The sequence below is a fragment of the Callorhinus ursinus genome, unplaced genomic scaffold (assembly GCF_003265705.2).
Source record: "Callorhinus ursinus isolate GAN/ISIS: 27379988/994484 unplaced genomic scaffold, GSC_fseal_2.0 scaffold45, whole genome shotgun sequence".
In the NCBI taxonomy this organism is placed as follows: Eukaryota; Metazoa; Chordata; class Mammalia; order Carnivora; family Otariidae; genus Callorhinus; species Callorhinus ursinus.
Window position 1 is genome coordinate 7,176,358 of NW_027397107.1, and position 17,018 is coordinate 7,193,375.

At 49.6% G+C, this 17,018-nt stretch overlaps 1 protein-coding gene across 1 annotated transcript in view; it reads left to right on the forward strand.

Moving 5' to 3' along the window:
- The window catches only part of MRPL46 (mitochondrial ribosomal protein L46), a 167,447-nt gene extending 154,197 nt beyond the window's left edge, over window positions 1–13,250 (forward strand). Inside the window, exon 4 of the mRNA XM_073882269.1 lies at window positions 13,068–13,250. Coding sequence (XP_073738370.1) covers window positions 13,068–13,219 — 152 coding nt within the window. The 3' untranslated portion in view covers window positions 13,220–13,250. The remainder of the gene's footprint in view (window positions 1–13,067) is intronic.
- Window positions 13,251–17,018: the final 3,768 nt, after the last annotated feature.

The window sequence follows — 17,018 nt, forward strand, 5'->3', positions numbered from 1 at the left end:
AGGGGAAGGCAGGGGTTGGGGAGAGGGGTAGAGGAGCATGATTTATGCCTGGTTCTCACTACATCTTCTCTCCAATACAATGTTTATGGGTCCCAGGTGAGGGGATGAGCGCTCACAGCTGGAGGACAGGGATGAGAGCACTCTGAACCCATCCCCAGCTCTGGGCAGCAGGTGGCTAGAATGAGACTTGCCCACCAGCTCTTAGTGCAACAATTCTCAAACTTGATTGTACTTAAGACCGACCCAAAGAACTTAGAATGTAGAGTCCAGGTCCTGGTCTCAGATGTTCGGACTCTCTGGTCTTGGGTAGGGCCTAAGAATCTGCATTTTAACGGGCTTCCCATTGATTCTAATACTGGGAGTCTCCAGACCTCCCTTTGAGAAATAGAGCCTTAGAAGCAGCCTGTGCCTCCAGGGCATTGCTTCCTTGGGGGCAGTGTGGGTTTCTGAGGCTTTGTGTGTGGGGACAAATGTGTGTGTGTGTGTGTGTGTACTGTCAGAGGCTCCAGCCTCTTTGTTGCCTAGCACCTCTTTCATTATTTTTTTTTTACTTGTTTTGAGTGATTTTTCCTTCCAGATAATCTACATTTACAATAATAATTGTAATTATTCCAGATAATCTACAATAACAAAGTACACGATTAAAACATTGCAACATCACATTTACATGTTTCATTCACTCATTCACTCACTAATTTATCAGGCATCCTTTAGGGGATGATAATGTGGCAGGCATTGAGGGTATCTTTTTTTAAAAAAAGCAAAATCAGGCAAATACATGGTTCCCAGTTGTAAGGAGCTCATACTCCTCTGGGGAGGCAGGCAGAATGAAATGTGGCATTAGAGGTTAGTCCAGGACCCTGCTATGGGACCACAGGTAATTTAGGAGGTTTTGTTGCAGGAAAATATGTGATATCCATTAGGTTTTTTGGAAATTTGAAAATAGTTCCCAGATCTCTGTATCTATCTTTGAGAATCCCCCCAGCCCAGGGAGTCCTGGGTGAAATTAAAGCTTTGTCAGCTGAAGGTGCCCCTGGGTAGTCTGTGAGCGTGCCGGGGAACGGCTCTTCTCAGCCCTTCCTGTGGGGGTCTGCAGACACTGGGTGGTCTTAGGGGGCTAGGTTTAGATATAAATGATCCAAAGCTCTGTGTGTCTACAAAGGAGCCTGGACTTGTCCCTATTACAAAGGGAAAAAAATCACGGAAGAGTTTCATGCTGGGAAGAGCCGTGAACAGACTTCAGATTTCTTTCCCCCACACTGCATTTCTTCTTTGCCTTCTCTTCTCCTGCTCCTCTTTCTCTCCCTCTCTTCCCTCCTAATACTCTGTGTGTTTGTGTACCCGCAGCTTTGATCTGTGTTTAGATATAAATGTTCAATGTTCTTTCTGTGAAAATACATTCTGGTGTTTTTGGATGACGTGGCCCCGACTTTAGAGCCTCAGAATGTCTTAATCTGGCCCTGGGGCTACCAAATGTTTTAATTCCTTCAGACACAACCCTGCCCCAAAGTGCCATAGGAGCTATTTGGTAGATGGAACCTTTAGTGTGGTTTAACATTCTAGTCCCATTTCCTTTGTCATGATGTTCTGCTTCTGACAGAAACCGCCAACTAGGTCAGAGAATGTTCCCGGCTATGCCTTCCCTCACTTACTGTCTATTAAGTGGTTCCTATGTGTGAGGCACCATGGGGGATGTGACTGTCATTCGGATGTGGTCTTGGCCTTCAGAGACCCGTAGTCGAGGAGAGCAGCCCCTCAGTGGGTATGGGTCCAACTGGTGGGCACTGGGGATAAATTGGGATGGGCTATGAATGTGCATTCAAGAGCTGAATCACAGTGGGAAAGGTGTTCCCTTTCGGATCCTCTTACAATCCTTATGATTATTTTCAGGAAAAAATCTCAGTGGGGTATCAGCTCCCTTCTAACACCTCCCCACTATGTGCTAATCTCCCTTTTAAACAGAGAAAAAATAGCCAGCCTCAGGCCCAGAGCCCCAGACAGGCTACGGATTCTAGCTGGACTTAAATAATACTGCTAGACTTTCCCTGTATTTGTCTGCTCTTTTTGGCAAGTGTGATGGTTCATTTGACATGTCAACTTGATTGGGCCATGGGGAGCCAGACATTTGGTTCGATATCATTCTGGGTGTGTCTTTGAGGGTGTTTCTGGATGAGATTGGCATTTGAGTCAGTAGGCCGAGGGAAGCAGATTGCCCTCCCCAGCATGGGTGGGCCCTTCCAATCAGTTGAAGGCCTGAAATAGAACAGAGCCAGCCCCTGCCACTTACCCTCCCTCGAGTAAGAGGGAATTTCCTCTTGCTGTGGGCTAGGACACTGGTATTTTCCGGCCTTCGGACTAGAACTGAAACATTAGCTCTCCTGGGTCTCTAGCTTGCCAACTGCAGATCTTGGGACTTGTCAGCCTTCATAATTTCTTGAGCCAATTTCTTTTAATAAATCTCTCTCTCTCTCACTCTCTCTCTCACTCTCTCTCTCTACACACACACACACACACACACACACACTATTGGTTCTGTTTCTATGGAGAACTCTAATAGAGCAAGCAATACTAGTATTCTATTTAAGAAGTTAAATAAAATGTCCTTATTTAATATATGTATTTAAATAAAAAAGGAGCCCATTTTAGGAAAGACATTAAGTAAATGATAATAGAGGCAGTATATGGATTTGGCAGAAATGAGAGAAGAGTTTGGGAAAAGCAGAGCTTGGGGGGAGGGATGCAAAGAGCCACAGACCTAGGCAGGAATGAAGAAGGGCCAAGAAAAGAGGCTGAAGTCTTGACCCCTGGTGCTACCCTCTGGGTTTAGGGAGGGAGGCACCGATGATGAGCAGGGAGGCTGGGCGCTGCATCTAGAGTATTTGGACAACGGAGGGGCTGGTGGTAGGGTATGCTAACTTGTCACAAATGGTCTCAAAATCTCAGCAGCTTAACCCAATCAAAGGTCATTTCTGGTTGACATCAGTTCTTATAAAGGTCAGTTGGGGAGGAGGAGATGCCTCTGCTCTGAGCCGTTATTTGGGTCAGACTTCACTCAACATAGCTCCATAGAGCAGCGCTGTCCTAGAGCTTTCTGCGATGATGAACATTTCTATGTTTGCACTGTGGCAATGTGGCAATGTGGCTAACCACTACCATATTGGACAGTGTAGTCCAGAACCTCATCCTCATTTGCAATCATCCAGTGAGCGAGAGAGAGAGAGAGAGAGAGAGAGAGAGAGAGAGAGGACAGGGGAGGGGGAGAGACTGAACAAGAAGTTTTATGGGCTGGGCCTAGAGGTGAAGTATAGAGCTCATCACTTTCTCCCACGTTCCATTGGTCAGAATGAGGTAATTTGGCTGCACTACATTCTCCAGAATGAGGTCCAGGTATGTGCCAAGAGGAAGAGGGGATGGGTTTGGGGAGAATCTAGCCAGCCTCTGCCACCAGAAATCTGACAGAAGAGAGTGACAGTACCTGGTAATGAGCATTCTGGGTGTAGGCGTTGGGCAATGACATGGGCAGAGGGCATCAGAGGGTTGAGCTGCTGGAGGCTCGGCCTATGGCTGAGGTTCAAGGTCAGAGAGGGGCTGAGAAGGAAGAGGGGCTCAGTGGTGCTAGCAGTGGGGAGAGCACAGTGGCAGCTGCTGTAAGGGAGTCAGGCTGCTTCTCTGTCTCAGTGTGAGCCAAGGAAGGGGAGGAGCTACACGAGCTGTGGGAGTGTCCTTCATTCACTTATTCAATCACTTATGCAACAGGCATATAGAAGACCTACTGTGGGGCAGGCAAAGAGCAGGAGGTTTTCCTGTGCTCATTTCGACAGAGAAACATTTCAATGCATTGAAAAACCAAATAACCTCCCAGCTACTTCCTAACTAAGAAATGTATAAAGCAGACATATTCACCTCATCCCCTGGTCTCCCCTCACCCCTAGGGTGAGTATCAGAGATGGGATGACTGTCACCTTATAAGCTGGGGCTCTGGGGATTTTGAACACCAACATGGCTGAGCCAGATCAGTTGAATTGCAAAGACTGCATCAGGTTGGCCATGTGGAAATGTCCTGCGTTTGCCAGGTAGTGTGCTAAATGTGGGTAGATTTGTGGAGGAGGTGACACCTGAGCTGGGCTTTGAAGGTGAGGTAGGATATGACAGGTAGCGACGGAGGGGCGGACCGTCCAGGCAGGGGACGTAGAATGAGCAAACTCACAGGAAGGAGCGTGGGTGTGTGCACAAGGGAAGGGGGGGCGGGTGGAGACCAGTTAGCCAGGGGGTGTGTGGGTGCCGTGAAAGATACACTGCAGAGATTTGCTGTAGCCAGGTTAAGAATGCCAGGATAAGGCATCATCTTTATTCTGGGGGCAATGGAGAGTTTTGGGCAAGACACTGACATAACCAATCTCTGAAAAGTGTGTGGGGCTGGATCGGGGGAGGGACCAATGGTGTGAGGTATGATAGGAGGCCACTGCAGGTGGTCGGGGGAGAGGCCTGGACAGCCGGGACTGATGTGCTGGCGCTGGTGATGGCGATGGAGAGAACTGTGCGTGCGGTATGCAGGGCAAGCGCGGAGAGGGGTTAGCCATCAAAGACCGTAATGCAGGATTTGGTTTAACCGCTCAACAGACTGAGTCCAGGCTATGCTTGCTCGGACACGCCTGGCTCTTGGTTATGTGGGGTCAAGGGAGTGATGGCTTGTCACACATCACCATCCTTTTTCTACAAGAAAAACTGAAGGAATATGCTGTTTGCTTGGGGACGAGATGGATCCTGGTGATTTCTCATAAAACAGCAATCTCGATCTGAGAGAGAGGTTGCTACCGGGATGGAAGCCGCGGGATTTGGTGTCTTGGGGGGAATCAAGAAAGGGCGAGGGTGGAAGGTGCTTCTCTGCTTGGATTCCCCACGGGAGCCACCTCCAGGCCTAAGGAGGAGAGAAGGCAGGTGGACTCGTGGAGAGGATGGCTGGAAAACAAAGCAGCCGCTCGAAGCCAGAGGAAAGCGCAGTGTGAGCAGGTTAAATCCTCCTGGCTGCCTTGAGGCCTGAAATGGAAGCATAAGCATTACAGAATTGGGCGTTTTGCATCACATTACAGGGCTGCACGTGCAGGAGGTTATGCTTTTAAAAGGAGGAATCTGGTGGTTAAAATTGAGTCTATGACAGCAACCTGATTCTTTTTACCGAGGCCAGCTGGGGACTTGGGGAGAGCGATTTCCTTTGCCACCAAAAGACTTTCAGTGTGGAAACCCAGTGCAGCTTCCCCAGGAATAATAGGCCTTCCATATAGGACTAAGAAGGCAACAATTTCCTCATTGTGTGTGTTTCTGTAATGGCTCGGAGAAGCCCACATTCCCGCCCTAGATAAGTGCCCAATTAGAGAGATTTCAAAGGGGGAAAAGTCTTCAAGGTACTTGGTTTTCGGGGCTTTTTTTGATTCCGCTTTTCTTTTCTTTTTTTTCATTGTGGTTTTAATCCCAAATGGAACCGGCAAGAAAAGGCAGCGTGTTATGTAGGCAAAGTTTATCTCCCGCTCAGTACAGCACAAGAAGCTGGCAGAGTCTCCTGCGTTTCCTCTCCTCGTCTCGCGTGAGTGGGTTACAAATGCGTGGGTTGGGCTGGAGCCACCCAGGCACCTACTGCTGGATTTGCAGAGAAATCTTGGCCCCGCAGATCAGCAATGCAAATAATTTTCCCTCCAGCGTCAGCAACACCAATCCAGCCTCTAACCCCACAGTGCTGAGCCCAGACCTCAGGGCAGGTTCTCAGGAACATTCTAAGTGCCTCCTGCTGGGCCATCTTCAGGCTTCTGCACCCATTTCTCAAGGACTGACCAGTCAGAGATGTGTGACTTCTTATCACCCACGAGCATTTCACCTGAACCCCAGCCTGCTCTTGTTGGTGATGCTGCCCCCTCGCCCCCCGGCCCGGCCCCACGTTGAGTGACCTGGAAGGAACAGGGCGGACACAGCCTGGGTTTGACTCTTGGCTTTAGCGGTCCGTGAGCCGTGGGACTCAGAACACGTTATTTCAGTGGAGGGAACTTCATTTGCCTCCTGTAACTCACGGGGGCTCTCATAGCACACAGTAAGGGAGGCGGGAAGATTGAATGAAGCAGTGGACGTGGGAGAACTGGAGCTAATACTCATAGGGCATTTGGTGCCTGCGAGGTGGGGTTCTAAGCGCTTTCCGTATGTGGCCCGTTGGCCAGGCAGACAGCCAACATTTCTTATGCACCTGTGACACACCTGGCATCATGCCAGGCGATTGGGACCCAACGGAGAACAAAGAGCTGTGGTCCCTGCCTCCCTACTCTGCCCAAGTGACAGGCGAGGCCAGGAAGCAGGGTGACCAGATGCACACCATGAGGAGTGCTTCCGTGGGGCATGCAGGGTGCTGCAGGGGCACAGAGTTGGGGCTCACCGTGTCTGAGACACTCCTAGTTCAGGAGAGAGCTTAGGAAGATGGAGGCTTTCTGGGGCTGGGAGCAGCTGCTCTTTGCCTGTAGGGTCTGGCATCCTGAGTGGGAGGGGACCGGTCCACAGGGGTGAAATGGGGCTGCTCTTTTTAGGGGGGGGGGTCTGAACTGAGAGGCAGGAGCACCTCAAATGCCAAAATCTGACCCCAGGAGCCCACATTGGAGGCCGCAATTTTCTTGGCCCAGGGGCTCTTTTAAGGAGATGCTAGCTGCTCTCGCCCTACAAGTTCCAGGGAAGAGCACCTGATGCACGGGACCCCTTCCCACCACCCATGGCTGATGGGCCGCCCCTCTCCAGTTACCCTTGGGCAGGCATTTTGTCGTGGGCATCTCTTACCATTAGATTTCCCTGCCAGGCCTGCATTCCTGAGCAGCTCAGCATATGGATGGAATCTGCAGGAGGTAGAGGGAGTGGGGAAGGGTGTCCAGCCCAAAGCATGTCACATGCCCACGGAGAGCTAGGGAGGATTAGAGCGAATCATTAATTGTCATTAATATGCTGGGGCTTGACAGCCCCAGGTTTATTTTTATACCAGAGCCCAGATGTGCCTTGCACATGTCCCTGGGTTCTGGGCTCCGGGAGAGAAGGGAAAACTGGTTGTACTTATCATGTGCCAGGCTCTCCAAGATCGGACAGCCTGCCTCCAGCGCTGCTCCCTGGGCTGGCAGAAACCATGGGGCCCCTGCCTACCTTCCCCCTTTGGCTCTCTCCCCTCCCCTGGGAGGCTTTCTGCCATAGCAGGGCCTAGGTCTCCAGAGCTCACAGACTTGCCCGCCAAGGCCCTGAGGGGTGAGGATGAAGGGAGCAGTTCAGACAGATGGTTACAGGAATGCCACCATTCCAAGGGTTGAACTGTCCTTAAGAAATACATTGTATCAAGAGCACCTGGGTGGCTCAGTTGGTTGAGCAGTGGGCTCTTGGTTTTGGTTCAAATCGTGATCTCGGGGTCCTGGGATCAAGCCCTGCATCAGGCTCTGTGCTCAGCGGGGAGCCTGCTTGAAGGATTCTCTCTCCCTCTGCTTCTGCCCCTTCCCCCACTCATGCTCTCTGTCTCTCTTTCTCTCTCCCAAACGGATAAATAAATCTTAAAAAAAAAAAAAAAAGAAATGCATTGTATCAGAAGGCCCTGTACAGCAGGGACTTTCATATATGCTAACTACGATATGGGCACATGGAATTCTGGGTTGCCTTTCCTTTCAAATGGTTATTGAGAACCCAAGCTTCACTGCAAAATCAATCTTGTCACCCTTTTGAAAAGCTGGGGGCTTTGGTCCTAGGAGCTTGATGGTGCTGTTGAGGAGATACTCATGTGCGCCCATACTGTCCCATGAGGACAGAGGCCTCACAGCAGGTCAGACCTCCCCGTCCCTCCCCAGATGTGGGGGCCCTGCCACGTCTCCTGCTCCAGTCCTCCTGCCAGCTTCCCTTCCAGTACCATTGTCCCCCCTCGTCAGCATTTGGGAGAGCATCATCAGTTTCTTGTACTGTTTCCTATGACTACTGTATCAAATTATGACAAACTCTGTGGTTTATAACAACACGAACGTACTATCTTATAGCACCATGGGTTAGAAGTCCAAGTTGGGTCTCACTGGGCTGAGATCAAGGTGTCAGCAGGGCCCATTCCCTTCCGGAAGCTTTCGGGGTAAAGATGTTTCCTTGCCTTTTCCTTCTAGAGACTGCTGCATTCCTTGGCTTGTGGCTCCTTCCCCTGTTTCAAAGCCAGCGACATTGTATCTCTGTGCCTTTCTTCCTTGTCACATCTCCCTCCGACTCTCTTCTTCTGCCCGCCTCTCCCCTATTTACAGACCCCTGTGGTTACTGGGCCCACTCAGATAATCTAGGATTGCCTCCCTATTTTAGGGTTAGCTGATTCGCCACCTTCATTGCATCTGCCATCTTGGTTCCCCATTGCCTGTAACTTAATATATTTATAGGTTCTGGGGATCAGGACATGGATGTCTTTGGGGGCCATTATTTGGCCTACCACCATGGTTCAATAACCATCATTTGGTAGCATTGTGAGCTCCTCCTCCATGTGCCTGGGTTTGTGTGGATGCAGAGTTCCTGCCGATGTTGGGGCAGAGCCTGGGAGAACACAGTCATATTCTGGAAAGGGAGTCCTGCCCTGGGCAGGGGGTAGAGCCGGTGGCCTCTGAGATCCTGTTAGCTCTAAGGGCTGTGGTTTGATGACCTTGTGTTGTAGACTGAACTGTGTCTTCCCAGGTTCCTATGTGGTAAGCCCTAGCCCCCAGTGTGATGGTATTTGGAGACAAGGCCTTTAAAAAGGTCATTAGGTTAATGAGGTCATAAGGGTGGGACCCTCATCCAATAGGACTGGTGTTCTTTTAAGAGGAGGAGACACCAGGGATGTGCACGCACTGAGAAAAGGTCATGTGAAGGCACAGTGAGAGGGTGACCTTCCACAAGTCAAGGAGAGAGGACTCAGGAGACACCAAACTTGCCAACACCTCAATCTTGGACTTCCAACCTCCAGAACTGCGAGCAATAAATTTCTGTTGTTTAAGCCCTCAGTCTATGGTACTTTGTTATGGTAACCCCAGCAACCAAGACATCCTGTCTGGAAGAGGTTTCATCTTAGTTGACATCACCATCTTACCTGGCTCAACGCCCATGGAGAACGGTGATGATTGACGTGCAACCTAATGGCTCCATCGGCCCTTCCCCTCCCTCCAATCCTTGCATCTTCCTTCATCCAAAGGTGCTTCTTTGGAACAAACATCACTTTCTTTTCCTGCCTTCTGTGGATGATTTTTCTGGATTCTGGAAGGTTTATTGTGACTCATTTGAGGGTAGCCTTGGCCAAACTGAGAACTCACATACCTGGAAGTCGCCTGGAGATGGTTTGTAGTGGAAAGAGTCGAGAGATCTTTGTGAAGGTCACTTAATATACTTCACACAACACAGATTTATCTTGGATCTCACTTTTCTTACCTTGATGCAAAGAAGAAGAGTAGATCAAGGATGGCAAAGATCAGGGATGACCAGTTCTAGTCAACTCCAAGTGGCTGTGATGGGCTAGTAGGAAAGAGTCCTATGCCCAATTAGCCATGTCTGCAAAGGTGCTGGAGAAGAAGAAAGGTAGTCCATATGTCAGGTGCCTACCATCCCAGCATCACATGAATTTGCAGGGCTCTTCCATTCCCAAGTTTCTAGGACTCTTGTTGATGAGAGGTTTGTGCAGACCTAGGTTCCAACTGTTCCCTGATATTGGATCTGGAGTCATATCTCTGTCCCTCTCCTTGGGCCACCATGCCCTTGCATTCTGAAGCTGCTGCTCCTTCATTGGCTCTCTTTCTGCTCTGGCATCTTCACAAAGTTCCAGGGATGCCCACTGTGAGGGTCCCCCTCACTGCTAATTACAGCATTTCTTCTGAGCTCTATTGTTTGCAACTCATTTTGCTCTTCATCGCACAGCCACCAGGTTCCCACTGGGATCCAACTCTGATTTCACTGGGACTTGCTGTGTTGCCAGTGGCCCTCAGCTGATGATCAGCCACGGAACTGGGAAACCACTCCAATCTTTTTGAAGTTCATCTTCACCACAATGTGGGGGGTGGATTTTTTTTCTTTTCTTTCTTTCTTTTTTTTTTTTTTTAAAGAAAAGAGTGGTGTGTGTATGTGTGTGTGTATTTTCCAACGAAAGCATTTCAAATGCTCATTAGGCAAAAATATCTATTTTACACATGCTGTAATTGTTCTACCTAAGATGAAATATGTTATTTTTCTTAAGTAAAGCTACAGGCAGTTTATTAGCAGAGCTAATTAACCCACAGTCAGCAACTGGCTCACCTCTAATCACAACCTGCTTGCATTCTTCGCAGGCAATGTGGTGGTGCTACAGCACTTATATTTATAAATATGTGCAATGCAATATGAACTATATTTATGCAGACAGCACCAATTTTTTTAGCCACAAAATCTGACCTACCTAAAACAGATGGTGAAAAAACTGGACCGCAGGTCTGGGCTGGAGGCTGAGGCCCCTCATCCATTTAGCAAGAATTTTTATTTTATTATTATTATTATTATTATTATTATTATTATTATTTATCTTTCAGCCTGTTAGGTGCTTTTTCCTCCTAATGAATACTTCTGGGTGAGTTCCAACATGCATTGTGTGTTGCAGCCTCCTCCACACCTCCCTCAGATCCTACTGCAGGGATTGAATGGGGGCAGTCCTGGGGAACTCGGGGGTGTCCTGGCCAGTGGAAGTTGTTTTGGGAAGGTGGACAGGTCTTCTGGGGCTTGAAGAAAGGTCAAGGCTGAAGGAATTCCTCCAAGTATCATAGCTGGGCAGAAGTTGTCCCATTGGTGGTAGGTGGCACAAATTAGCTTGAAGTTTGAGAGTGTATCTGCCAGAGACCCAGAAACTCTCATGCCTTGACTTGACCGCTATCCTTTTGCAGGATTTCAAAATATGGAATGGCAGTAAAGAACTGAAGGGAGCAAAGAACCAGGTTATTAACAATTAATGGTGGATTCTGTGACAAAGAATACCTGGAAGCATGAATGCAAATCTTGGGTGTTTACTACTTAAACTGAGCAGAGGAAGGCATTGAAGAGAGGGATGGCCAGGTCCCAAGAGAGTCCTCTGCCGAGACGGGAGGGAAGAGGAGCTGCGTGTGGACACACAACCTTTAAAAAACACAGCAACCCAGTGCGTGTGGCCCAGTTCATGCTTTACGCCTGGACCAGTCAGACTGTGTCTTCCTGGGGGGATGGTGGGGTGGTGGTGAGGCCAGTGGGAGGGAACATGCTGTGGAGTCTAAGCTCTCAACAAAGTCTTGTCTGGGGAATAGAGGGAGAAGAGGAAGGACGGGAAAGAGGAGGGAGAGGGAAGGATAGGGAGAAGAAAAGTAACACTCGAAATCTTCTCTGTCGGACAACATGTCAGCCACTTTTTTTCTTTAAAGATTTATTTGTTTATGATTTTTTAGAAAGAAAGAGAGGGAGAGAGAAAGTGGGGTTGGGGCAGGCAGGGAGAGAGGGAGAATCTCCCGCAGACTCCGCGCTGAGCACGGAGCCTGATGGGGGGCTTAACCCCAGGACCCTGAGATCATGATCCAAGCTGAAACCAAGAGCTGGACGCCCAACCGACTGGGCCACCCCGGCGCCCCAACATGTCAACCACCTTTACCTCAACTATCTCACTTAGTTCTTCCACCCTGTGAGTAGAACACAGTGCTGTCATTTTGTGGAAGTGCAATTAAGGTAAAAGAATATAAAAAAAAAAATCAGCGTTTGCACCTGTGTCCATCCAGATGTCTTTATACCTATCATTTTTCAGGTGAGACACGTCTGTCTATTGGATAACGAAACCACAAGGTGCTTAATTCATTCTAATCCAGACTTCTATTCTGTACGTCCGCGGGGCAAGACTCACCTGTCGGCTCAATCAGGGGAGTATCAAAGGTCTCACAGAATCTGTAGTTCTATCCAACCTACCCACTTCGATGAGACCCAGGGGACCTCATGTAAGTTAAACGATAATGTCAGGTATTGTGTTTATTTCCCAATAGACCAGTGTAGGCATGCTCTCCTAGCTTGGCCTTGACTTCCTGGATAAGCCAAGGGTGCTCCTGTGGGGATAGGAGACAGGGTGTGGGGATTTCCCTGGCCTTGTACAGCGGGGAGAGACTTCAGGAGAAAGGAATGGGAACATCCAGTAGAATGTTTGTGCCAGGTTTTCCTGTTTTCCTCCTACCCCCATGGGCCAGGATTGGCCAGGTGGGGGAACTGGCTCTCTGGGATAGTGTCCATGCCCCTTTTCTGGCCTGTTGATTTTTAAGATGGGGACTGGAAGCTGGTGAATGGGGGCAGTGCATGGGGCCAGAGAACGAGTCTCAGAAAACTGTCCAGGGGATGCCAAGGTAGGGCTAGTGAAGCATCCATTAAGTTCTGGAGGTTTGGGCCAAGAAGTGGAATCCAGGCTGCAAAAATAATTCACATAGGGGGCACCTGGGTGGCTTAGTTGGTTAAGCATCCGACTCATGATTTTGGCTTAGGTCATGATCTTGGGGTCCATCTTTGGCTCAGTGTGGAGTCTGCTTGGGATTCCCTCTGCCCCTCTCCCCCGGCATGCTCTCCTGCCCCCCGATAAATAAATAAAATCTAAAAACAAAACAAAACAAAACAAAAACAACTCACATAGAACCCAGGAATGACCAGAGCAGGAACTAATGGCTGAGAATGGGTGCTCTGGAAATTTCACAAGCAGGATCCAGAGTCTTCTGACAGTTTATGAGTGAGTGTGTCCATGGGTTTACCTGGTTCACTTTTTTGGGTGGGAATCTTAGCAACAAAAGCTCAATTCTTTTTCAGGCCACATAAATTCACTCAGGTAAGGTTTTTATTTTCTGAGACTGGGGCAAGACATCATATACTTAACCCGACAATACCTTCTTTAAAATCACCATCCTGCAACCTTATGAGGTTGGTTGGAAATAGGAGAAGAAGGAAGCAAATGAACAGGGAGCCAAATTATTCTTTGGGTCCCAGGACCACCTTTCTCTGGGTTGGGGGGTTTTCTGGGTGGAGCCATTCTCTGATTCCGTGTTTTTTTCTTCATTCAGGAAAGGATTTTAACAGGAACGTTTACCAGATGTGCGAGGAGCCAGCAAGCAGCTCACTCCCAGGAGAGTTAATGCAAATCTTCTGGCATTATAGGGTGCTGGGCACATACTTAGAAAAACAGATTTCCTTCTCTGAACTTGACCTTTCCTAAGTGTGAAATAAAACAGGTGAGCTGACCACCTCAGTGAAGAACAGAAGCTAGGAGGTTTGCTCACAAAATATCTCCAAAAGCTATGTTGCATGGGTAAACTTGGAAGATATGCCCAGTGAAATAAACCAGTCACAAAAGGACAAACACCACATGGTTCCACTCATATGAGGCATCAGGGTTCCTTAGAGGGGTCAGGTTCAGAGAGGCTGCCAGTTGAATTCTGTCTGCCCAGGACTGTGGGTAGGAGGGGGTGGGGCGCTCGTGTTTAGTGGGCAAGGAGTTTCCTTTTGGAAGATGAAAAAGTGTTCTAGAGATGGAAGGTGGGGATGGTTGCACAGCAGTGTGAATATTCTTCATGCCACTGAACTGCACACTAAAAATGGTTAAAATGGTAAATTTTATGTTGCATATATTTTACAATAATAATAATAATAATAATAATAATAATAATAAAGGGCTGTGTTCCCAAAAAGGGGCCATAAGGTCAAGAAACCCAATTTGCAGAACTCGGAAATGTTAGTAAGTAGATGCATAGGTTAACCCACTATCCTAGCCAAGGCTAATCATGGCCTAAAATGACTTTTTGGCTACCAGTTCTTAAATTTGAAAAATAATAGTGAAATCCATTTTCCTAAAAGAAACACAATAATTTCTCATAATCTCATTACATTAAACAAACAACAGGTCACAACTTAGTGTGGTGATAGACTATTCACAGAAGTCCCCGGTGCACAAAGCAGGATGGGATCAGAATTTTTTGTCACCACCTAGTGCTCTAGGGGAGTGTATCAAAGTCCATTGCTACCCTGGGATGCTGGGCTCCAAAGGCTCACAGAGTCCCATGTTGGAGCTTTGTGTCTTTAGCCCTGGTGTACGGCGTGGGCTTCATCAAAGTGTGTCTCTCCAACAATAGGAGGCAAGACTGTGATGCCGAGAAACTTCCCTAATGGCCTAGCCTGCAGGGTGCCCTGTGGAGTCAGCCCGAGAAATATTCTGGGAAACCGTTTGTCCGGCCGATGGCTTCTCTGCTTCCCTAATAAGCATCAGCCAGAGACGACAACCTGTTTGGGCCTCTCTAATGCACCTGGAGAATCTGGATAAATCAAAACCCTTTGGGTGCAAGTGACAGCCATTAAACCCTAGTGGCTTAACCCCCAAATAAATCTATCAGTTTGCGTAACTGCAATGTCAGGTGCATCTGGCTCCAGGGGTTCAAATAATGTCACTGGCGCTCTCTCTCTTTCTCTCTCTTTCACGCACACACTCACTTCACAGTTTTTTTGCTATTGGTCTACTTCTCTTTCAGGCCCTCTCAGCACGGTGGCCCTTGGTAGTGTTGGCTTTTATCATGCTTTTGGCATGATGCGAGTTCCTTTCTCTTGGCAGGATTTACTCTCAAGCCCGTGCATGGGCTGCTGGCGTGGCCGGCGGGGATGGAGGACTCCGAATGGCCAGGCCTGGGCTGCCTGCCCACCTCTGAAGCCAGAGAGCGGGGCCCGTCATGGGCTGGGCAGGAGGGAGGATGTGGTCCCTAAAGGAGAAGTGGCACGGTCACCAGAGCAGGGAGCAGAGTTGGGCCAGCGTGACGACAGACACACCTTTCGAAGCCCATTCACGGTGTGCGCGAGATGGGCAAGAGGAGCTTCCCTGGGTTTAGAATTTCTTCAAGGCCATGTCCACCCCATCCTGTGCTGCCCTACCACAGTCCATGTCTCCCCCAGTTTCTGCACCCCGTTTTGGCTTTTCTCCTTGGCCCCTGCTCTCTCTCCAGCCCTGTGGTTGGTGACCCCACTTCAGATCATCTAGTCTGGCCCGAAACTGACCTTCCCTCCAGGTGGGACTCCCAGCGCCTCCCTCTGCATCCACATCTGGCCCTGGCTCCGGCCACACGGGCAGAGAGCCAAACTCAGGGCCGCGGGGATGGCTCCCTAGTTTGGGGGAATGCACCCCTTGGAGACTTGGGTCTCACCTCCCTTGTCCTGCCACAACTCAAAGCCTTAACGCCCGCCCCCAAGCCCTTCCAGGTGATTTTCTTCATTTGTCAGGTCTCTGTTGTGACAGGCGGCATTTGGTGTTGGGTGGTGTTGGTTTGTTATTTTCACTCTGCTCTGTGCACTGACACTTCCCAGAGGTGCGGGCACATTCTAAAATAATGATCTCCCCATGGTTGAGAGAGCCTGACCCCTCTTGCAGTGGCTGAAGCCGCTCTGGCCTGGGGGAGGGGCCCGGTGTTGGTAGGGCTGGCACGAGCCCCTTGGGACACAGGAGGCTGTCCCACAGGGGTGCAGAGAGCCTGGGCCAGAAGGTAGAGAGGAAGGAAGGGAGTGCGTCAGGTCTAGGTGGCTGGGTCTCAGACAAGCTGCTCTGTGGGGAAGGCCCCTGGTCCCCCTCACGTGAGTTTGTCCCCGAGGACATAGGCCCTGAGGAAACATGCTCGTGATATAAAAACTCAGCAGGTGCTCTAGAAGAGCAGTGGCCGGGCTACCCTGGAGGGTCTGGCCAGGGGAGAAGTGGTAGGAACAAGAGTTCCAGGTCATGAATGCTCACAGATGGGCCCCCCCACCTTGCTGGTATCAAAGCATAGGGGATCCTCCTGTCATTGGCAGGTGGCTCTACGTCTGTGCTGGGGCATATGCTCTCCCAGATCTGGTGCTTGTAGCAAGCAGGTTCCTGACCCTGAGGCATCCTGTGTCCCTCCCCGAGGCATTTCTGTGGCTACTGGTGAAGGGCCTTTCCCCGTGGTGGACCATGTGCCTACCACTCCTGGACAGGAAGGCCTGGGGGCTCTTTGAGGACACCGTACCCCGTTCTTCCTCCTCTCTTCCCCATAAGGCCTCCCTTCTGTGGCTGGTCCTGGCCATGGTAGTTCACTCCAATTCATAGTTCAGTCGTATCTTCTTTAAGGTGCTACAACTCCCAAGCTTGAGATGATGCTCCTTTGATTGGAAGGCAAGATGGTATGGGGTCAGGACGATGATGCACATCAGCTCTGGGGTGAGACAGGCATGGATGCCAGGCCTGGGTCTACCTCCCCAAGACAAGCAGCCTGGTGTCAGTTACTTAGCTTCTATGAGCCTCAGCTTCCTCATCAGCAAATTGAGGTGACCGAACTGTCTTCCTTTTAGGGCTGTTGCAAGGATTAAACAAAGCAAACGTTTATTCCCTCAGCAAATGTTTGCTAAGTCCCAAGCACATGTTAGGCCCTGTTTTAGTGCTTAGCCGCATTGAACAAAAGAGCTCTGGTGGATGAAATGCACGTAATGCACATAAGAGTGCTTGCAGGGGGGCAGATCCTCGATGAGAGGAAGAGGGGCACCTGGATTGTCCCACACAGCAGGCCAATGCTTCCAGAAGTGTTTCCATTGTTGTGAATGCTGTTGGGTCCCTGATGTATCCCACCCCCAAGAGGCTGGACTGAACAGGCCTTGCCATTAAGTATGGGGCAGGGTCTGTCATCTTGCCCCCGACTCCAGTATGAACACAGCCCTGGCTGACCACAGGGCTGGTGTCCCAGGGCTTCCTGAACCCCTGTCCTCAGGCCTCCTCCCATAAGCCTTCAGGGTCTTGTTCTTCAAACCAAAGCCAAGTGAACACAATGGAGTGTGATATATCAGCTCAGAGCCAGACAGAGCCTTCTTTTCTCCCACGGAGTAGGCTAAGATTGACTCTTGCTTCTCGATGCTTTGGATATGCTTTCACGCACACACACACGCACACACACACGCACACACACACACGTGCACACACACGCACACACACACACACACACACACACACACACACACACACACACACACAC